The 22,543-nt window shown below is 49.8% G+C and overlaps 1 protein-coding gene across 9 annotated transcripts; it reads left to right on the top strand.

Moving 5' to 3' along the window:
- Positions 1-7,040: 7,040 nt before the first annotated feature.
- ABCD4 (ATP binding cassette subfamily D member 4) lies at positions 7,041-22,448 on the top strand. Of its 9 annotated transcripts, none has more exons than XR_015804623.1 (19): positions 7,041-7,159; positions 7,373-7,497; positions 7,615-7,742; positions 7,938-8,077; positions 11,193-11,309; positions 11,598-11,723; positions 12,410-12,460; positions 15,062-15,156; positions 16,087-16,208; positions 17,038-17,129; positions 17,310-17,399; positions 17,664-17,872; positions 18,170-18,261; positions 18,467-18,503; positions 19,588-19,637; positions 19,916-19,968; positions 20,284-20,385; positions 21,512-21,627; positions 21,762-22,448. XR_015804623.1 is itself a non-coding variant. In XM_088167330.1 (19 exons), exons 4-19 carry the CDS (start codon positions 7,968-7,970, stop codon positions 21,855-21,857), a joined length of 1,530 nt encoding a protein of 509 aa, XP_088023456.1. In that variant the 5' UTR covers positions 7,052-7,159; positions 7,373-7,497; positions 7,620-7,742; positions 7,938-7,967; the 3' UTR covers positions 21,858-22,448. The 9 variants fall into 9 exon arrangements, 6 of the variants coding, with proteins under 6 accessions (XP_088023456.1, XP_014745907.1, XP_088023453.1 ...); XR_015804624.1 differs by having other exon boundaries at positions 7,042-7,159; positions 17,667-17,872; XM_088167330.1 differs by having other exon boundaries at positions 7,052-7,159; positions 7,620-7,742; positions 17,667-17,872; positions 20,309-20,385.
- The last annotated feature ends 95 nt before the right edge of the window (positions 22,449-22,543 follow it).

The raw sequence follows: 22,543 nt of genomic DNA, 5'->3' as shown, positions 1-22,543 counted from the left end.
GGAGCCCATTTGGTCTTGGGTGTGAAACCTGGGTGCATTTTAATGACAGGGGTCATACTTTGGCCAAGAGGTAAGAGTTGGAATATTCGCTGCGTCAGTGCTTCATGTCCCCTGTGTGTGTGTAGCTCTGGTTGCAGGCAGTATCTATTTTCCTCTCCCCAGCCTATCCCTGGGGACCAGCCTGAAATCTGCCACAATTGCCCCAAAGCCAGTGAGAGGCACAAAGTAACTCCTGATGCCAGAGATAGCAAGGGCTTCTTGCCTCACATGCCTCTGCCCTTGGGGAGCCTCACTGTGGCACTCATTTCTGCTGCAGCATTTGGCAATGAGACGGCAGGAGGGCTCACAGAGACCCCATGTATAGGATTCCTGTGCAATGCAGGAAGCCACTAAACAGAAATTTCAAAGGGTAAATGTGTCCAGCTCCCTCTCCTGCTGCCTTCCCTTCCACCGTAGTCCAGGGGCAAGCATTGCCACACAAATCAAGGCATACCTTCACTGCCCAGAAGCACATATCCCAGAGCATTTTTTCCCACTTCTCTTGTCTCACATTTGATCCCAGGAATGCAGGGGGAGACCAGGCAAGGAGGGCTTGACAGGAGGAAAGGGCTCCCTGGAAGCTGTGGACTGGCTGCTTGAGAGTCCTCCCAGCCTCAGTTAGGAGTCAGCACCCCAGGTGACACTGAACCCTGGCCTTCAGGACTCAAAGAGGTCTCTCACTGGACACAGAGAAGCTACCGTGAAAGGAAGAGAGACCTAAACCATTCCCTGGTGAGCTTTATCCCCTTCAGACAATCTTTCAAAGCCAGCTTCACTCTCTCTATCAACCTGTCCAGTTCTAGCTCTTTTCCCCTCTGGCAGGCTGGTGTTCATATCCACAGCTGCTAAGCTTCCCTTCCCATCCTTCCTCCTTTTAACTTCTTGGGTTGCAAATGCAAAGCAGTGCTCACAGGGCAGTGAGACATTGGTAAATGCCAGAGTCAGCAGGGTCAGTGATTAACATAGGAGCTGGAAAACACACAAAGAGACAGCTTGGGCAGTTCTGTTATGCAGATGACTGCACACACCCGCTTCCAGCTTATAAACAAGTAGTTAGCATTTTTCTGTTCCTTGGAGTTTGGTGGGGGACCAGAGTGCTTCCCACTTTGGTGCAGGATGCTTCAGCATTACAACCATGGGGACCTTTGCAGTTTAGCTATGGTTGCCAGAAACTTTTCTTTCTGTTGTATTATAATCTGCCTGTTTGCAGACCATCTCTCTCAGTCAGGGCTCAGAGAAAAGGTGCAGAGATGTCCAGCTGTGGGGGGTCTACAGGCACCATGTTACCAGACGTGCTGTAAGGCAGGTTTTACGGCTCCAAGTTTGGGCACAGAGTCTTTTTCCAGGTCAAGAGCAACTCTTTGTTCAGCAGATAGAATTCTTGTTGACTTGAGCCTCATGAGGAAGGATGTCTCAAGGACTTGGTGCTGAGTTCTTTTACAATAAGACAGGGCTTGCTCTGGTTCTGTCACTGGAATGTGACAATCTTGACAGTGTCACACATGGGGACAATATTTAAACACTGAGCTATCCACCCCATCAGGAAAGTTTCCCAGTTCCACCTAGGGGACATCCAGGAGAGGAGGGAGTCAAAGCATCCTACCTACTGCAGGGCTGTCCATGGGTGGACCAGACGAGACTATTCAGATAGGATGGGATATAACTGAAACACCTGAGCAGTCAAATGCCATTTGGAGCAGGTCAGACTCTGGACCAGTTGCCAAAATCACTTCTGAAGCTGGAAAAGGTTGACCCATACTACTTTATGACCCATTTATAATCTATAAATGGGCTAAATTGGCACATCCATCCTCTTAGAGCCATTGCTGGTGACCTGGCTTCTGTTTTCCCCACCTTTCTTCCTCCACAGCACTGCAGAATTTGAATCTCTCCGGGAAATCAGGGAGCTGGGACTGTAGAAGGGCTGATGGAAATGAGAGCATGGGAGCTTTTAGGAGAATCCTAAGCGTCTACTGTCTTCTCTCCTGTGCCTGGCATTGCTCCATAAGGAAAGAGCAATGAGCAGAGCTTGCAGCCTGAACTAGCAACTAGAAATAGGTTGCTGCAGCTACAATATGGCCACGTAGGAAGTTCAAGGGGTTCTGGTGCAATATTGCCCAAGAGAAACCTGGAAAACATGGAGTCCACCATAATTTTTGTCGTAACTTGTTTACTGTGAATGACAGAAGTCCTGTTTTGGCATTCACATTATCTGGTATTTTTCATTCCCAGACCTGAAATCACCTTTGAACCCACTGCCTCCTGTCTGTGCTGAAGCCCTTAAAGTGATGCTTAGAGAGAACAATAGCTGGGCTCGGCAGAGAAGTCCTGTGAGCTCTGGTCTGTGCATACCCAGACAGTGCTGGACATCAGCAGACAGGTTTGTTCACGTCATACGGAAAGGGAAAGCAACAAACTATAGGAAGTTATCAGCCAGGAGTAGCAGAACTGGAGTGTTTGAATTACAAATAGGAGATGATGTGAGTAAAAAATCTATTTAGTGGTGCTGAAGTGAGAACTGGCAGGCAGGGCTATTCAAGTGCATCAACCTCAGCAAGGGAGAGCACTTAACAGGAGTGACTTCAGCTGAGAAAAAAAGGGGCAACACAGACGCCAGAAGTATTTGGCCTGACCTTTATGACAACTTAAGGGCAAGGCCCAGTCAGGAGTTTCATCTCCCAGGGGAAGTGGGGAACTTGCCTACCCATTAGATCCCACCTAAGACAAGAGACTGGGGGCCCCTAAGTCTCTCCTACACCCTATTGTCCTCTTCCTTGGAAGTGAATCAGAACTCAGGGTCGTTCTCCATTGTCCAGCATCCATCAGCGCTGCCTCCTTCCATCCTGCAGAGAACACCAAGGCATCTCATCGCTGTTCTCCTCTCTCCAACTTAAAATAACTCTTTGTGGGACCAGGGGACATCAGTGCTGTCTCCTGAGAGCCACTCCCTGTCAGTCTCCCAGTGGTCACTGCTTCCCTGTTCATCTTCTGGGTCATGTTCAGCACTGACCAGTCTAATGCACCAGGATACACAGGAGAGCCAGGTCTGCCTGCCCCCTGTCCTGGGGTACCAGAGCCTTGACAGTAGGTCCCATCTCTAATTCGCCTCTGCTCATCTCGGGGCTCTTTTCCCTTCTGGCTTCTGTCTGACTGGGCTCCCTTTTTCTTCCCATTCTGTGAGATGGGAGAGAAAGTTTGAACTTGGTGTTGGCACTGTGCTCTTGCCCCACGAGGCCTCTGTGAGGCTCCCAGGTGCACAGGAGGAAGTTAAATGTGAAAGAGCAAGTGAAGTACCACAGCACTGAGCAAAGACTAGGAGTTCTGGCTGCATCCTGTGGTCCTGGCCATAGGTGGGAGAGTGGGGGAGAGCTGGGAACTGAAGGAGATTCAAAGTCAAGATCAAAGCATTTCCCTCTGAAGCCCTAACACTCTCCTTCCCTCCTACTTGCACATAAAAGCACTCTGCCCTCAGCGGGCTCTCCTCTGGGGAGGGTGGGTGGAGGAGGGGTCCCTTCCCCCCCCCTTTTTTTTTCCTGTGTTACTAATAGTTCTTCTCATAGGTGAAATGCTGAAAATCCTTGACCTCTCCTCCCCCATTCCTGCTTCTTACCCAGATCCAAAGGGCCCAAAACCTTTTCGATGACTATGAGTTCATGGCAGACCTGGCCTGCTTTGGGGGTGTTACCAGCCAATGCCAGCATGGGGGAGATGCAGTAAGCAAAGCCTTTGAAGTGTACAGTAGAAAGACACTGTTAGAGGCAAAGCACAAGGAAGGAGGACTGAAAAGAAAGCAGAGCAGTTTGGCCCACAGGAGGGGGAAAGGCTAATTAAGACACACAGTGTGGAGAAGGAAAAGGCAGAATCATTAAGATATCACAGCAGGAGCCCGTGGTGTGGCTCCATGGAGGTTTAAGCCATGCTGAGCTTGGCCTGTGCTGTTTGCTCCCCCTCTGAGAGGATTCCCATTCCCACCCTCTGCTTTGGGGTGGCACAGGATTGTGAGGGACTCTGTCAGTCAGTTCAGCTTGCTGATCCAGCTGAAAATTAGCTGGTTTAGTTCACACCCTAATAGAGACAGAGCTGAAACTCAGGATGGGAGTTTTCATTACCCCTTTCTTACTAATGATCTGACAGAGGGCTAAAGCTTGTAGGTGATCTCACACTGAAGAAGTTGCAAGCTCTGGCGAGGACAGGTACCTATGAGAAGACTAGAAATTCGAAACACGGGCAGGAAATGGTGGATTCAGTTTTGGAAAGCCCAGGAAGGGGGTAATCTTCTGGCACTGCTTCATTACGCAACATCACACAAAGCCAGCAGCATTAAGACCTGGGAAAGAGGGAAAGCAAGCTACAGATTCAAGGCTGCAGCTTTGTTTCTTTCTGTGATGACAGAAGCTGCTGCTTACTTCAGAGAACACCCAGGACTGCTTACCACACAAAGGTAGTGAAAGATGGGTTTGTCAGGTTTCTCCCTGCATCCCAGCTACAGGCTAGCAGGCAGAGAAGGACACAGGGAAATGGAAACATGGAGGGCCAGTGGGGAAAAGCGTGAGCCAGGGGCTGAGAAGCCAGGGATGCAGAAGGATCTGGCTTCCTTCACTGGTCTAGGGCATGCAAAAATGCATGCAACAGACAGAGGAGGATGGGGGATGGGATGTTTCACACCTAGCAAGCAGGAGCAGATGGGGCTGCGGTTAAACACCACAAGGAATTAACTTGCACTGCCTCAAGGAGCACAGGACCTAGCAAGCCAGGCCCAGCTCTCGCTTCCTTGTATTCATGGCATACACTTTGCTGAGAGGTTAGCAATGCAGAGGGGGTTTCTCTTGGGGCTGTAGCTAGTCAGAGAGCTGAGATATGGCCCTTCAGTGCAAACAGACCCATAAAACTCTGCTCAAGTTGTGATTCCTCAGTCCTTTCCCAAGCCCTGCCCCCAGGCACACACTGAAATGGCCATGGTGTTTGCTGGGGGAGAAACGTGAGAAGTAGAGCTGGAGTGCTGTAAAAGATGTAAATGTTTCTGTGCTGACAGCAGCTGAGTGTCTAGGGCACAGCTTCAGAGGGGGGTGGAGAGGCACCGAGAAAGCACTTCTCTTTTGTTCTTGATCTTGGCTGCCTTAAGAGGGTTCCCAGGAAAAATAGTGAAGCTGATACACCAAAGGGAGCTCACAGCGTGTGCTTTGTCAGGTGGAGGTCGTGGGATGCCAGTGACAGAACAAAGGGTGGGGAGAAGGAAGAAGTAGGAGGGCAGGCTTGGGATAGACAGTTGTGGCCATCTCATCTCTGTGTTACATCCTCTGACTCCCCTGGTGCTGGAAAGCCATTTCATCAGTCGAGGAAGGAAGGGAAGGAATCTCTTCATCATAAAGGGGACAACAGAGCAAAGGAGTGAGTTCAATCCTGGTAAGTATTGACAAGGTGACACACACAATTGCCACAGCTGCAGTACTGCCCCATGAGAGGATGTGACTGCCTAGGAGCAACCATCACCCAGGTCTGATGCAACAGCTGAGAAAAAAACCCCATGATTCTTTTAACATAAAAGTTAGTCATCACTGAGGTCAGGTTTTCACAGGGCTGATCTCTGCCCTCTGGAGCTTAACCTTTAGGTATGACTGATAGCATTGTGAATTCCAAAAGAGCTGAGAGAAGGGAGACGAGGGAAAGGAGAAAGGGGCACTGCTTAGAGACAAGGCCATTTGCTGAGGAAACACGCTGATGTGTCTTCTTTCATCCCTGAGAGCATATACACTGATTTTGTGAAGTGTGAAGTATGAATTATCTGTACCACTGAGCAGGTAGCAGCAGAGCAAAGAGGAAGGAGATGAGGATGAAGGAAGAGGAGGGCTGGGAGGCAGGGAACTGGCAGAAAAACAAAATTACTAGGCATATGGGAAGAGGGACCCACAGGGTACATGCAGAAGCCCAAAGGCTCTGCAGAAGAAATGGCATCAACAGGATGGTAGGTGAGAGACGCTCAAGTAAGGAAGGCATAACAGCTCATAGGATCTCTCATCTCTAATCATCAGGCTTGTCCAGAAATTTACTTGTTCTGAAATATTTAATAACTCAGAGTTTTGGGTTATGAAACCAGATTCCAGCCCAAACCTGAAAAAAAGTTGTTGGTTTCAGTACTAAAACTGGGGTCACTGAGAGAAGCCAGAGAGGGTCCATTCACTGACACAGCTCATTGCTGCTTTCTTCCGGTCCGTCCCTCTGCCTGGGGTTTCGCACTGCTCCGTTCCCCTTCCTGCAGCAGGGTGGGGAGCACGCACTGCCATTCACCATCACGCTGGGGGTCGCTGCCTAATCCCAATGTCCCGGCTTGAGAAATCCCCTGCAATGACCACTGCAAGTTGTGTCCTTTGGAAGCAACCTGAAACTTCACTGCCCACCCCAAAATAAGACGAATGTGCAGAATTAGTACTGGAACTTCTTTCTTGTCTCCCCTGTAACATGCGGGAAATACCCGCTGCCCACGGCGACTGTCCCTCAACCTCTGGGATCTCCAGAGGGATCCGTTCGTGCCTGTCCAGCTCTTTCTTCAGGAGAGGCGTCAGTGCTCGGGTTCTCCGGCCCTGCGATCTGTGGCTCAGTGTGTGACCCCGCCCGGCACTGCGGTCCGTGTCTGTGAGCAGCGGGCGGGGAGGAGGTGAAGGACGCGAGCACATCACCGCGCCAGGACCGCCCGCCCGGCTCGGCTCTGAGGGGACCGCCCGCCCGGCTCGGCCGTGAGGGGACCGCCCGCCCGGCTCGGCTCTGAGGGGACCGCCCGCCCGGCTCGGCCGTGAGGGGACCGCCCGCCCGGCTCGGCTCTGAGGGGACCGCCCGCCCGGCTCGGCCGTGAGGGGACCGCCCGCCCGGCTCGGCTCTGAGGGGACCGCCCGCCCGGCTCGGCTCTGAGGGGACCGCGCGGGCTGGGCGGGCGCTGACCACACATTCGCACGGCGCCGCCAGGGGGCGATGTGCCCGCGGTCAGCGCGGCGTGCCGCCAGGGGGCGCTCCCCGGAGTGGCGCGGCAGAGGCGGTGCTGGCGGGCGGATCTCGATGGTGACGCCGCACACGGAAGCGAAGGCAGCCGCGGCCGGTCCCGGGCGGGGCTGATGCCGGGCGAGGAAAGGTGATGAATATTCATGTGAAGCGCTCGCGGGGGCGGGTTTGGCCCAGCCGGTCCGGTTCGGCGGGCGCCGATGGCGTGGGGCCGCGGCAGCGCGGGGGGCACCGGGGCCAGCGGGCGGTGAGGACGGACCGGGTTGGGCCGGGAAGTGGCGAAGGGGAGGTGGGGTGGGATCCCCGAGCTCACTGCCGGCCCCCGCGTCTCCCTCCGTTGCAGGGCTGGCTCCCGGCTGGACGGGCTGTTCCTGCGGCGGTTCCTGCGGCTCCTGGCAGTGCTCTTTCCTGGGTGGCCTTCCCCGAGCGCCCTCATGTTCCTGACGCTGCTCGGTGTCGTCTTGCTGGGTGAGCCTGGGTGGTGGGGATGGGGGACTGCACCCCACGTCTGCTCCCTGTGGTCCCCCACTTTGCCTTATCACCTCAGTCCATCAACTCCTTCCCCTGCTTGCCTTTCTCTTCCAGAGCAGCTGGTTATTTACCAGGTCGGCGTCATCCCCAGCCAGTACTATGAGGTCCTAGGGAGCAAGGACTTCTCCGGGTTCAAAACATTGACTGCCGTTGCCGTGACTCTGATCATTGTTAACTCCACGGTAAGACCAGAGCTTCACATGTCTTGGGAGAGGAAGGGAAAGCTGCTCATGACTCCTGGTATGATTCTGGTCACAAAGGATTAAAGTCTGCCCATGCTCTGGATCACTAGTACAAACTGCTAGTTTTTATTTCATTTTGAAAAAATGTTTGTTCTCACTTATCTCTCCCCATCCATCTCTTTGCCCTTGTTCCAGCTGAAAAGTTTCGACCAGTTTATCTGCAACATGATGTATGTGAACTGGAGGAAATCCCTCACTGAATACCTCCACAGCTGCTACTTCCAAGGCCAGGTCTACTACAGCCTGCACGTGCTGCGTGAGGACATCGATAACCCGTAGGCTGCCAGCAGCTTCTTTCAGTATCTTGCTTGGCTTCTCCTGGGCTGCTGCGCACCTTTTCCTGACTTATCTTTGTCTCTGGGTAGGGGCTTGAGCCCTAGAAGGTCTTGCCATCTAGGCACAAATCTAGGTACCCTCTTCTACCCTGGTGGGACCCTGTTGCTGGGAGCTCCTGTGACTGATGGTCATGATGGTTTTATGGGCAGGGTGTTTCAGTTGCAAGGAAAGTGGATGCCCATTGGAACAGGGATCTAGTGCTGCTATAAAACACCCTGTCTGCAAACTCAGTCCTTGACACTCTGTGATGTTGCTAATGGCCTAGCTGAAGTCAGCAGTGCCTTCCCTTTCCTTCATGCAGCTGGTGCATTAGAACAGTCCCAGTTCTGTTTGATTCAGAATCTGCAGCTGAGTACAGTTCAGTTGTATTTTAGTGGTTTGATAACCCATGGGAGCCACATCCAGGAAGGGCTTTGTTTTGCACTGTATGAGGACTGCATTTCCCTTTCCTGTTCCTAGGAAGGAAGTGTCAGTGGTGACCTGAAATACAAGAGAAGGAGCATTCAGTCTCCCCTTGTGGATTCCAGTCCCCACCTCCAAGAGGTCCCACCCCAGTTTGCTTTGTACACTGTCCTGCTTGCTGCAGAGCTGTTGATCTACCTGGGCTGTGCAGCAAAGGTCGAATTCCCTTCCTTACAGCTATGTGAACCTTGGCCTTCCATCCTGATGACAGGGCACTGCTGTCATAGTTGTGTACTCTGAAGAGCTAAAAATCCTATGTTAGACATCATGTGAGAAGTCACAGTATCACAAAATATTCGTAGTTGGAGTGGACCCACATGGATCATTGAATCCAACTCTTTATGTGAATAATCCACACAGAGGCTGCACACAGTGGCATTATTAGCACCATGCTTTAACCAGCTGAACTCAGTGTAGAATCTCCCTAATTCTTCCCTCTCCAGAATTTAAAGTTATTATTAAATACTAGCTGAAAAAACAGAAATCAAGGGAGAATGTTTTCCAGATAATGTGTTGTTATACCGTTGTTTTGAGACTCCAAGCTCTTCCACTGGAGTGGGCACGTCTGATATAGTCACTGCATTGGTGCCATTTCCCATGTGGATGGTAAGAGAGGAGACCATACCCAGGGTCCTGGGCAAAAATTGCTGTCTTGCAGCGACTCCTAACTTGCTGATGGTGGAAACTTCAAGAAACCGAAGCAGCTTCTGCACTTCTGCTGCCTACCCTTCCTCCTTCATTGCAGAGCAGGGTAGTTTGTGTGGCTGCTGCAAGAAAACATGCTGGGTATCTAAGGGGGAGCAGCAAGCAAGAGGAGAGGTCTCAGCTAGGGTAAAACAGCTCTACATGTTTGACAGTGGGTCATCATTATCAAGCTGTTGCACTTCCAGGTTGCTGTTGGGTTTGCTCCCACTATCATTAAATGATCATTTCTGATAGTGTTCTGCAGTGGCATGGACTTGCAAGGAGAGGTTAAAAATCCATGTCTATCACGAGGGCATGCAGCACATTGAAGGCAGAAGCTCCTGTCTTTTTCTTTGAGGGTGTGAGGGGAAGCGGAGGACAGAGGCCCCTCACCACATGATTATTCAGCTCAGGTTTATTTTTAACTAGGGAACATGTTCACATTCTGCACTGGGATGTAGGAGACAACTGGGTCAACCTGCTCTGCAGCAAAAGAGATAGCTCTCCTGGCATTTGCAGACCAAATGTGTGGGATTACTGTGGAGTATATCTCATTACACCTTGCTTCTGCTCCAACATTCAATCTTACTGTTTAGTGTGGTTTTGGTGCCACTGCAAAAATTCTCTTCATCTTGCAATTTCTTGATGAGAGTTTTTTTCCCTTCACCAGGTACTTAGAGAACAAACTAGTGCAGCAGAGACCTCCCATTATGCAGTGCAAACCAGACTGAGTGTTAAATGCATGGAGTCATCCACTTCGAAGGAATGAAAATGGCTTCTGAGTGGCATACTTGCAGCACCTAGCAGAGCATTTGAGTGGATGCTTTCATGTGTTTCATGTGTTTTCATTACATGTTACTTAATAGCTCGTAAAAAGCAATATCCTCCTATGAGACTATAGCACAATTTAAATTACAATTTTATGGGAATATTACAGTCAGAGGAAAAGGAAAAATGATGACTGTAAGGTCAGTCAGGGTGAGAACTGCCCCAGCATTAACTCCATTGCTGTTCCAGAACTGCAAAAATATTAAAAGATTAATGTCCTTTTGGTTCTATCTGTACTGAGAATAACCAGGAGTCCATCCTTGCTCTTCATTCTGAACTCCAGCATTAAGTTATGGCCTTTCCACTGGAGCTTAGCACAGCAGGCTGAAGCCCTCATCCATTTGCTCTGGACAGATGAGGTGCTGAGGAGTAAATATACTGAAATTCTTCCTAATTACCCAAGTGCAACTCCTGCTCAGCAATGGGGTATATGGGACTTGAGGGTGTGTCACCCATGTGCCTGCTGCCAGTGAGGTGAGAAGGCTTGGTGTTCTGCTTCCTGCTCTTGGGGGCTGGAGTGGGTGGAAGCACTTCCTTCTTTGCAGCAAAGGAACCAGAAGCATTCCATGCAGAGCCAAGGCATCAGCTCTTATGGGAGGGTAGCTTTGATGGAAGTGTTTGCAAATATCCAGCAACTGGTAAAGGCCCAGCCTGTGCCTAGCCTGTCCTTGTGGGTCTGATGGCATCTCAGCCCAGTACTTAAGTTTAGGGAGAGAATCAGTAGGTTTTCATAGTATGGAGTAGTTCCAGAAGAAAAGGACATTGATGCAGGGACCTTCAGCACAAGTGTTGAACAAGTGTTGTAGAAAGTGGAACAAGGGAAAAATACAAGGACCAGGGTGAAAGCAATGGCAAGAGTTGTTCTTCCTGAGTGCCATGAACGCCTTTGGGTGGGTTCTGCTGGGCCGTGAAAATGGTCTTCTGTGGGGGAGCTGCAGGTCCTTCCCAGGCAAGGTTGTTCACCTGCAGCCTGTCCTGTGTTCATGCAATGAAACAGCCCTGTTTGTGCCCTGCTAGGCATTTAGTACTGGCTCTTTCTTCTGGGCTGTAATGGTGTCAATGGCTCTTTGTGTTGAGCAGGGACCAGCGCATTAGCCAGGATGTGGAGAGGTTCTGCAGGCAGCTCAGCTCCATGGCCAGCAAGCTCGTCATCTCACCCTTCACACTGGCCTACTACACATACCAGTGCTTTCACAGGTAAGGATACATACCGGCCCTGCTTGCACACCTCTTTTCTATGTTCTTTCTTTGGAGCCTGCCACCCACGTTACAACTCCCCAGATGGATATTTGTACACATGGGTGAGTGGTCTCTGCACTCCAAAGAGAACTCTGCCTTAGGGATGCTGGGATGTGCAATGTTGGCCCCCAAACTTCTGTGAAAGCCAAGAGAGGTGACAGCTGAGGGCTCTGATTGTTTGAGCCTAATGGTGCAGGAGTGTCCTTTTGTTTGCATTATTAGCTGACTTCTCTTTCTCCTCTGCAGCACAGGCTGGCTAGGCCCAGTGAGCATCTTTGGATATTTCGTCATTGGGACGATGATTAACAAAGTGTTGATGAGCCCAATTGTGTCTAAACTTGTGCAGCAGGAAAAACTGGAGGGAGATTTCAGGTGAGTCCCAACAGAGCTGTGTTTTCACTGCCCCTTGGCAGCATCTGTGAAAGCTTCTTTTTTGTCCCCATTCAGTGCTGTGTATGTAGCTGCTTCTTTGTCTGTGACTTTCACCACTCTCAGAGAAGGCTACCTGTGCAATGGTGCCTCAAAGTCGGTGTACTGAGCCCCTGCCAACCATTCACAGCCTTGTGTCATGGCAGGCAATGCCCTTGGTTCCGTCTCACAGCCCAGTCTTTCCATATGCTCTGCAACTCACTTCCTCCCCCTCGCTTGTAGGGTTGGCTGTGTGTGTAGCAGGGGCTTTGTAGCTTTCCCTGGGGCTCAAGGCATCCAGGGACAGCAGCATAAGCTGTTGTGGCACAGGGAGCCCAGCCCAGGGCAGTTGGCTGCGGTGATTTTATATGGTGATGCTGGACTAGCAGCAAACAGTAAGCCCAAGGGCTAAGAAGACATGCACAGAGAGCAGGATATCAAACAAATGCACCACTGAGCTGGCCCTGAATGATGGCACCTCGTCTTAAGTCTTGGTCTCTGATGCCTTTCTGAGCCTGTTGAGAATTTCTGTCAAGAGATGCCTCAGATCACTGGTCTAACTTGGAAGATAAGTTTCCTCTAGGAATGGTTTTGGCTACATAATTCACTGAGCATTTGTGCACAATTACAATGTTTTCTTGGTTGTACAGGTTCAAGCACATGCAGATTCGTGTCAATGCAGAACCAGCTGCTTTCTACCGGTTAGTAGTGTTAATTTTTTTGTATCCTCAAAAGGATTGTCCCAGTTCAGAGCATCCTTGTTTTGTTCACATACCCCAAAGGAGCCCAAGTTCTGTTGCTGCAGCTTTCTATGCCTTCCACTGCAGCATCCTACAGCCCTGACACTCTGTTCTTCGCATTCTGTGCATTATCTGCTGAAATAATCCACAGCAACTAGAGACAACTATCTTTCCTTTGCCTCCCTTCTGACATCATCAGAGCCGGATACAGATTTGGTGCTGGCTTAGAGACCATTACTGATGTTTTGTCAGATCCTTGCCTGGAAGATTGCTCAAAGTCTTTTTGCATCTGGTTCTGCTGAGGACTTGTTGCATGTTCCTTCTGGACCCATCCTGCTGCTGCTTGCCTGCATGTCTTCTGTGGATGTGCTAGCTGCTACCTGGCCACTTAGCTCTGCTTTGCTCCTCTTAGTCAGTCTGTGCCTTGATCCTCTGTATGCTGCAATGGTGCTCTCAATTTGCTCAATGCCATTCACCTCAGAGCTGAGCCCAGAAGCACCTCCCCCACTTAGTGATGCCCTGAAGCCTGCTGAGCTGCTGCTTGGTTCATCAGGAAAAGAGGCATGGATTTGGTGTAGCTTGTAGCTTTGGTGTAGCTCCTTGGAGTGGCAGGATGTTGTTGTTTCTCTCTTGTCACGAGTCTGCCTTTGCCCTATATGTTGCGAAACAGCACTTCTTCCAGGAATTGTAGCACTTATTCTCTCTCCAGTCTTCCCTGCCTGTGATCTGTATTTGGCTCCTTCATGCTGTCTTGAGTGGGCATTTCACGTGTTGTCGTGCTTTCCCCACTGTGATTTGATTCAAAATCACTGATTTCATGATACCTTATATTGACAGGCATGAAACTGATTTAAGTAACCAAAATCAATCTTGGTTTGCACTGGCAAGTCTGAGTTATTTCTTTGTGCTCTGATTGATTCTTACTGGTTGATGATCATTTTTTATAATGGAAAAGATACTATAATTACATGCCCTTATTTAAGATGCAGTACTTTCCCTCTCAATTTTGATTTGTTATATTCTGTTACTAAGTAGAAAATGGAAAGTGGATTATTATACCAGAAAACAGAATGTCTTGGTTCAGTACAGTGTTTCAGTAGAAAAGCTTCATTTTGTGTGAAACTAGAATGTAGCTGAGTTGCACACAACCAGGCACTTTCATGGTATGCATCATAATTAAAAATAAAGGAATTTTTAAAAAGGTTACATTCCTAGAATCCTGCAAGAGGAGAGCATGTGGTGAGTGGCAGGTTTTGATTGCTCAGCTTCTCTAGCTTGTGATCTTGTCCTCTTAAGACTGCCTAAACATTGTTTTGGTAAAGGAAGAAACAGAAGCAGGGCACTGCCACCTTTTTACTGCTTTCGTTACTAAGCCTTTGGCAAACTTGCTTTAAAAGTGAAGTGAATGGGAGGAAAAGAGGAAACCAATACAGCAATCTCTCCTCATCTGCAACAGAATAATAGCTCTAGAACAAAAGTCCCTGGCTCCTTTCTCACCTTTAACTCCTTGTGTCCAAGCCTTTCTCATTTCCTAATACATGGAAAGCAAAGATTGTAGCTCGATAGTTATCTGAGATGTTATAAGGCAGTAAAGCCCAATTGAATTCTGACCAGGTGCATTTTTGAGAAAGAAAATGTATTTTTCTATGAACTGAGAATCTTTAGAAATGAGACCTCATAAATCTTTTTTTGGATGTTTTTGTGCTGCTTCTGGCCTTATCTTCTTGGGCCCTAGTGACTCCCCTGTTGCATAGACCATAGTGGGAGTGTGGTTTGGGTAGTGGGCACAAGCCTCTGTTGGATGTCAGGGACAATAGCTGACATGGCAGGTGGGAGTCTGAAGTGAGATGTGGAGCTCTCTCTGCATTTTGCCACCTGAGGGCAGCCCAGGCCTTGCAAAGCAGCAGGAGCTGTCACAGTTGCTTGAAGGTGGTAGTTTAGGAGATGTCTCATTGCTCTTGGCTCAGCCTGGCCACTGGGGCATCACCACTAACTTGTGTGGTGGGTGACCTGATGGAGATAGCCCTGGGAGGGGAGGAGTTGTGGAGCTGGGGTACCCGTCACAGGGGTTGCACTGCTCAGGACTTGCCTTTGTCCCATTCGTATGGAGTGGGAAATGGCAAGAGGTGCACTGAGGCTGCTGGCCATGCAGGCCACGTGGGCTGATTATCATTCCCTGGACGTTCCTCTGCTCTCTCCTTTCTGGTTCCAGCTGTGTAGCAGTGCCATCCCTCTTTTCCAACCAGGCTGTATTTGTGAACTGTGTTTGACCTTGGGTGTACATTGCTTCAGGCTAGAGCCTTGCTGATAGTGCCTGGCCTGGCTTTACCTCCTCCTGCTGCAACAGCAGCAGCCATGGGCTCTGGGAGAGATTTGTAGGACTGCCTGCTTCAGCCGGAGTTCCTTGATGATACCCTTCAGGAAGGCAGTCCTGGCTGTTCAGTTCCTGGTCAATAAAGAGCTTGTTAGTTGGAGAAAAAGGTGCCAGGCCTGTTCAAAGCTTCAGTTTTAAAGCCCATGGTCCTAGGATCTCTGTGGCATGTTGCAATCTTATTTTTACAGGGCTGGGCGAGTGGAGCACATGCGCACAGACCGGAGGCTGCAGAGCCTGCTGAAGACCCAGAGGGAGCTGATAAGCAAGGAGCTGTGGCTATACAGTGAGTGGGCAGACTGGGGGTGAATTGGGGTGTGCGGTAACTCCATTGTGGTGGTCCACACTCTGGGGAGCTCGACTGGTAGAGCAGTTGGGTGGCTGCTGTGTTTTCTTCTTCTGCCTCTTGCTGGTACACGTGAAAGCCCTGAGGGTCAACAGAGAGTGCCTCCTGAAGTGCTAAATGGGAATCCTGTTGTGTAAAATTTTCATAAAAAGGCAAAGTTATGGAGGATCCAGAATGTGGCTTTCTGTGGGGCAGGTGTTCAAAGGCCAAGAGGGAAGAGCTTGAGCTTTGGGGACTCTATATGCGGTTGGGAGCTGTAGAAACTTCTTCCCTGTAGAGCCTGTCTCTTAAGCATACTTGTCCCCTGAAAATATCCCTTCTCCCTTTTTCACTGGGTCCAGGTTTTGTCTTTAAATGACCCCTGTAAAGACAGCTCTTCTTGATCTCAGCAGCACAGTGAGTAGTGTATGGGAGGGAGAACCCTGAACAGAAGTGTCTGTGGGAATTGGGGATCTTAAGTCTTTCTGCCTGTTATGTGCTCCCAAGACACACTTCATAGCAAAACCATCTCACCCCAGAGCTTCCTTGTTGCCCTCCCCTCCTGTTTACTGTGAGTCAGTCAGGCTCCTGAAGCATAGCAACAAGCAGGCAAAGTGGTTTTTGCCCCATAGTAGTCCCTGAGCTGTGTGACTGGATGATGATTCTCTGCTCAGGGGCCTCCCCCAAAGTGCTCTTTGCTTGGCAAGTGGATTTTCACCCTGGTTCTTGTGCTATCCTGCAAAATAGGTTTTTCTGCTCAGATTCATCATAAAGGGCTGAAGCAAGAACACAGCTCTTCCTCTGACTGGGCTCAGGGTCAGCACTTGGGCTTGGCTGGAACAGAGGTTTCTACTTTAACTCACTGTTTTCTTTCAATGTGCTTGTGCCCAGTTGGGATCAACACCTTTGATTATCTGGGCAGCATCCTGAGCTACGTGGTCATTGCCATTCCCATCTTTTCTGGCGTTTACGGTGACCTGAGTCCAACAGAGCTCAGTGCCCTTGTCAGCAAGGTGAGCTAAGATGACCCCATTGTGGAGGGTGAGCAGGCACTGAGGATGGAGGTTTCATGTGGGGCTGGTGGTCCTGGGACTAGATAACCTGCAGGTTAGACTGTCCCGACTCAGGGTGTCATGGAAATGGGAGCTTGTAGCCAGCTGGTATGTGATTAACTTGGGGGTGAGAACTGTCAAGGACACATTTACGTAAGTGTTTCCTAGCTCAGACCTGTGTGTCTAAAAAGAACCAGGAGGTCCGAAAGTCTCTGGTTTTCAACAGTGCAGGTGGGGATGGGGTCTTTGCAGTGCTGTGGGTCTGGGTTATGCCCTGGGCTACTGCCTGTGGTGAGCCTGGCCACCAGTGAGGCTGAGCTGGCTTGCATTCACCTTCCTGACCTGACTCATTACTAGATACTCAAAATTGGCTTGTGATAGAGAATGCAGAGCTAAAAATAGCTAAGTGGGCACTGCAGGCTGAGACACCCTGCTCTGAGCCATATACGGTGCTGAGGCAGGGCTGGTGGCACAGATCTGTGAGACTTGGGCAAACATGCTGGGCCCCAGGCAGGCCATCAGGCACTTTTCAAACACCATCCCTGGGTGCTAGGACATGTGTCCACCTGGCAAAAACTGCTGTACTAATCAGGGAAGCCCTACTTCTTTCAAATGTGGTCACCTTCACTCCTACCACCTTGGGTGACTTCACCACTCCTCATTCATCTTGCTGAGACAGCTGATGTAGCCAAATGTGTGGACTCCTTGGCTGCCTCCTTGCAGTCACAGAATAAGAGTCTGGGCCCCGGCTCAGGACTGACCCTTACTCTGGCATGTGATTTCTCCCCAGAATGCTTTTGTTTCCATCTACCTCATTGGCTGCTTCAGCCAGCTAATAGATCTCTCCAGCACTGTGACTGATGTAGCTGGCTACACACACAGGTGAGCTTATCTGTGGGCACATCTCTGGAGGAAAGGGCAGTGCAGGACAAGACCCTGCCCATGTCTGTGCTGAAAAAAAAAAAGAAACAGTTGCTCGTGTGCAAGCGTGGGCAAGTTTGGATATTGTGAGGAGGCTGCTGAAATTGTCTCTGACTTCCATGCAACCTCTTGTGTGTCTAGGATTGGTGAACTGCAGGAGACCTTGCTGAGCCTTGGCAGAAAAAAAAATGGTAACTACTCAGAAGCCAAAACCACTTGGGATTTGGACAGGTGAGTTGCCTCAGCAACTGGCTGGCTTGCAGCTTATGTGCAAGAGTGTGGGGTTGCCATGGGATGGAGGTAGCCCTTGGTATCACAGTCTGTTGCATGCATTTGGTTGGAGCAGGCAGTGCTCTGTCAGTTGTCATTCCCAGGATGCGTGGGGCAGGGCTACTGTCACAGAGGCACAGGAGGTCGAAGGTGCCTGCGCTTTGCCAATCTCAGCATGGTCACTTACCTCTGGATCTCTCATTCTGTGTCTTGGTGGTGGCCCAGCAGCCCTTCTGGGGAGGACCCAGTGCCAAGGGACACAGCTTTCCTTCTGGAACGAGTGACACTCTCTGTACCATCCTCTGGCAAGCTGCTCATCAAGGACTTGAGCCTCAGGATCTCACAAGGAAACAGTGTGATGATTGTGGGGAACACTGGTACAGGGAAGACATCTCTCCTGAGGGTCCTCGGAGGACTCTGGGAGAGCACACGGGGTAAGGACTGCTACTTGCCTCAGCCTTCTCTTTCTCAACAAAGGCTACTCTCAGTTTGGAAGGTGGCAGTGTGGCAGTTTGTGAGGCCAGTGCCACCATGTGATGGTGAATGTGTCACTGATACACTGATTTGAGCCACCCATCTCTGTCACAGTCTTTGGCTCTCATTGCTTTGCTCCTTGTTGCAAACACACTTTTGTGGGGACTTGTTGGCTGCTTCATGGGACAGGACTACACAGGGCAGTGGGGAGTTGCTGCCTGGTACTGCAGGTGTGATGAGTGTCTGTCTCTGTGCAGGGAGCATCAGGATGCTGACCTGCTTTGGCCCCCGAGGAGTGGTGTTCCTACCACAGCGGCCCTTCTTCACTGATGGAAGCCTGCGTGAGCAGGTGAGCCCAGGGTCTGTCTTTGCTCTGGCCTCAGCTCTGCACCCAGTTGTGATCATGCCCTGCAAACCCATGGGGTGCAGACAGGCCTGCAAGAGGGAGGATGCCTGTGGCTGCTCCTTCCCTTGTGCCTGTGTTCATGCTACTGCATCTCTGGTGGACAGTGTCCAGCTCTCTCTGACATGGCTTCTTTTGCTCTGTTAAACAGGTGATCTATCCCCTGAAGGAGATCTATCCACTTTCAGGTTTGTGGAAATCCATTACAGCAATTGACCAGTGCTGTGGTATTGCCTCACTGTCCTATACTCAGTTCAGCTTCTCCACTGCTGTAACCCATCAGGAACACTCATCCATTTTGGTTTTGTTGCTCTGGTGTTCCCTAGCAGATTAGTTTGTGTTAAGGCAAATTCTCTATCCCTCCCCTTTTGTGAGGGAGCATACTCACTTCATAAGAACTTCCTATCATAGTACAATGAGGACAAGCTGGCCATGCTCTTCTTGCTATGCTACACATTGATATGATATGATATGATATGATATGATATGATATGATATGATGTGATATGATATGATATATGTTGCTATTGGGATACATCTATTTGTTTGGTATGACCTGACTTTCAGCAAGTCATGTTTGCCTTCATCTCATTTTTCATCCACCTCCATCTTTTACTGTTCGGCTTTTTTAAAATAATGTCCCAGGTGAGAATATATGGATCCTTTCTCTCCCCTGCCCTCTTCCAAAGCCAGACCACATGTGGTCTGCTGTAGCTTGGAGATGTCCAGCAGTGTTACCTGGTGCTTTCAAACACTTGGGAGTCACAGTCTTGCTGAGAGTAACTACAGCCCTTCTACTCATCTTCCAATGATGCTGACTGTACTAGCTTAAGTGTATGTTCTGCTCCACAGCTGACCCACCCTGAGGTATTTCTCTTCCCACAAAGGGTCCTTTTTCTGCCTCTTACCTGAACTCCGTTCCCATGACTCCACCACTGTGTAGTCTCAGCTCTAAGAGAGTAACTGTTGGGCAGGGCCTTGGCAGTTGAAGCCTGGATCTTTGTGTTCTGGCTGTGGCCATGAGCTGAGGCAAATCTCAGGTGTATCTGTGGAGCCCAGCTACCTCCTGGTATGGTGCTCACAGGCATGGTTAACATTTTTAAGGAAGGTCAGACTTTGGGGCTATCTCTGTCAAAGCTCAGGATCTGGTATAACTACACACTGTGCCTCAGGACATAGTCCAGTTCTTCCCTTCTGCCCCCACCAACACCTTCATGCAGCAGTGGCCACAGCACACAGTGCCTCTCCTTATGCTGTATGGCTTTCTCCCAGGGTCTGCAGATGATGAGAGGATTGTGCGATTCCTGGAGCTGGCTGGGCTGGTAAGTCACTGGCAGCACTGCTGCCTTCTTTCCTGGTGCCACCAGTGAGGGAAGAAGGGGTGATTTTTTGTGGCAGCACAGCATTATTGTGTGCTGAACTTATGTGGGGACATTGTGTGTACTTAGGACACAACTGTCTATGGGACAGAAAGGAGAGATATAGTACAACTTCAGGTCCAGTGGGGAAAGGGAGACCAGCAGAAAGAGGGTGTTATGCTCAGGGCCATAGGTTGACAGGGTTGGGGACTGTGTTCACAAGTCTGCTCTGCTCTCTGTAGACTGATTTGCTGGCAAGGGCTGGAGGACTGGATGAACAGGTGGACTGGAACTGGTAAGGGAGCTCACTGTCTGTGTGTATTTGGGTGATTTCTGAGTGGGGAACACTTCTAATCAGATGCATATTGCTGCTGGATTTATCTGTATCCATCTCTGTTCCGTGAGATATGGACACTATACAGGAGCAAAGCCTTCATGCCCCAAGAATCTATGTCAACAGTCACCAGCTGTGGTGTTCTGCAGGCAGCTGACTGTGTACAGGGTTGCAACATGGAGGGGGGCACAAGGGACAACAGGGACAGTTGTTTGCTGGTCTCCAGTATCAGAAGCCATAAGATTTTCAGCAAATGAGCTCTGTTTCTTGAGGAAGGTGTTGGATCTCGACCCTGCTGCAGGTATGACATCCTGTCCCCAGGGGAGATGCAGAGGCTCTCATTTGCCCGACTCTTCTACCTCCAACCAAAATATGCAGGTGAGTGACTGACTACAGAAGAGGGGAGAAAAGAAGACAAGATCTTTGGTGCTTAGAGAAGCTGGTACAGAGACAGCTCGTGAAATTCCTTTTGTGCTAGGAACATGCTTTGTCTTGGTCATTATTTTAGCAGCATAGCACACAGAGGATTCATTTGTGAAATGTGAAAACATTTCATTATTTGTGTGGAGGGTGGTAAATCAAGAGGCTGTATATAAGACGTTTTCTTCTTAGGGAACTGGTGATTAATGTTCATGGTCCATCTCCAATGGCACCAGAAAAAGAACTTTGTCAGCCTGCTCACCAGTTGCTATGTAAAGAAGTACATGTGTTGGGGAGTGTGGCAGCAGCTGTCGTATCTGAAGCTCATGTACATCTGTACAGTTGTGGGGGCAATATGGAAGGTTTAGCCCTGATGTGGCAAAAGAAGACAGGAAGCAGTCGAAGAAACAGTCCTGAGAGATTAGCTAATGGGGCCAATTCCTTAGGTTCTGCTGGGGGCTTGAGCTGTTGGAGTACTTGCCATGAGGGCCAGGTGGGATGTGGGTGAACAGAGGCAGTTTCGGTAGCAGGTAGCTACATGTAAGTACCTCTTTTTCCCCTGAAGCCTGTGGCACAGCTCAGTGATGTCTGGGCAGAAGGAACCTGTGGATTGCAAACTAAAAGCTGTAGAGATGATTTGAATTTATTTGCTCCAGCTCTGTAATATTTACCCTTAATAGACAGGAAGGTGCCAAAGACCATCCTACATGTTCCATGGAGGGTTTGTGCTGGAAGAGTACATTGACTGTTGTTCAGCCTGGTGCTCTGGCATGTGGTTTGCCTGGAGAAGGTTGTATCTTGACTTTTGCCATGACAGGAATGAGGCAGTGGCTGGCAGCTGTTGAGGGAGAGGAGTGAGGTGAACGGTGTGGTTTGGATTAATTCAAGTACTTGAGGGGAAGGATAGCTTTCCTAGTTGTCTGACACCTGCTATGCCAGAGTCCTTAGGTTTCTCCTCACTTGCCTTCTACAGATGCTCTTGGGGAGCTCCAGTTAATATGTGAAATGTTCTTGAGAGTTGCTCTTGCCTACAGGAGATGTCTTGTTGGGAGAGGATTTGTGGGGCTTATGACTTTTCTTTCAGTGTTAGATGAAGCCACTAGTGCCTTGACAGAAGAGGTGGAGCATGAACTGTACCGAATGTGCCTTCAGCTGGGCATGACACTGATCAGCGTGGGACACAGACCCAGCCTGGAAAAGGTGAGACAAGGAGGCAATGCTCCATGCTTCCCTCGTGGTGGTGAGGTAGAGTGAATCTCTGGCGAGCAGAGGACTAAGACTAGAGGACCTCACTGTGGGTGGACATCCCTCAATGTTGTGCTATTGAATTGCAGTTCCACAGCTGGATTTTGAAACTTCATGGGGAGGGAAGATGGGAGCTCACTCGATGTGAGAAAATGAAGCGGCTCCCCTCTGAGGAAGGACACTGAAAAACATGTCCTTGTCTGGCCAGCCAGAGAACCTGCACACGTGTGGAAGAGCTCTCAATAGCAGACATGGAGCTGCCACGTCAGCAGCTGTGTCTAACAGTGCAAGACCAGTTCTGGATTTTGCTGATAGACAAAGAGTATGCCTGAACTCATGGTGTGGAGTTCTGCCAAGAGCAGACACAATTATGCCATCCTTCTGCCAGCCTTCTGCCTCCCTGGCTCTCACGGAAGGAAGGAGCTGAGCTGCTAGGCCTCCCTGAGAGAAGATGCTGCCTCGTGGGTCTTGTAGAAACAGTAGCCAGAGAAACCTCCACTTTGTTTGGGATAGATTTGGTGTGAGGTAGAATGCAGCCTCCTTTTCTGCCCTCTGTGCCTTGCTAGGAGCGCTGCAGAACAGATTTATGTACCTTGTGGCTCTGTCAAGAATTGTTTTCCAGCAGGAGACAAGGGGAGGAGAATGCTAGCACAGAAAAGGGGCATGTCTCTGCTCTCCTTATAATACATGGCTACAAGTGAAAGGAACATTTTTGTATTAAAATCTGGGGCCAGTTTTCAAACTGTTTTTATGGAGAAGAGTCAAATATTTGTTAACCGGACTGTTGCGTGTTTTCTTTCTGGGGTTTGCTTTGGAGGAGATGCTTGTATATTGGCAGTGGTCCTGGACAAGACCATTGCTAAAGAGCAGA

This window comes from Sturnus vulgaris, chromosome 6, assembly GCF_052056855.1.
Source record: "Sturnus vulgaris isolate bStuVul1 chromosome 6, bStuVul1.hap1, whole genome shotgun sequence".
Classification (NCBI taxonomy): domain Eukaryota; kingdom Metazoa; phylum Chordata; class Aves; order Passeriformes; family Sturnidae; genus Sturnus; species Sturnus vulgaris.
The sequence above is the reverse complement of the archived record's forward strand: the minus strand, read 5'-3'. Positions and strand labels throughout refer to the sequence as shown.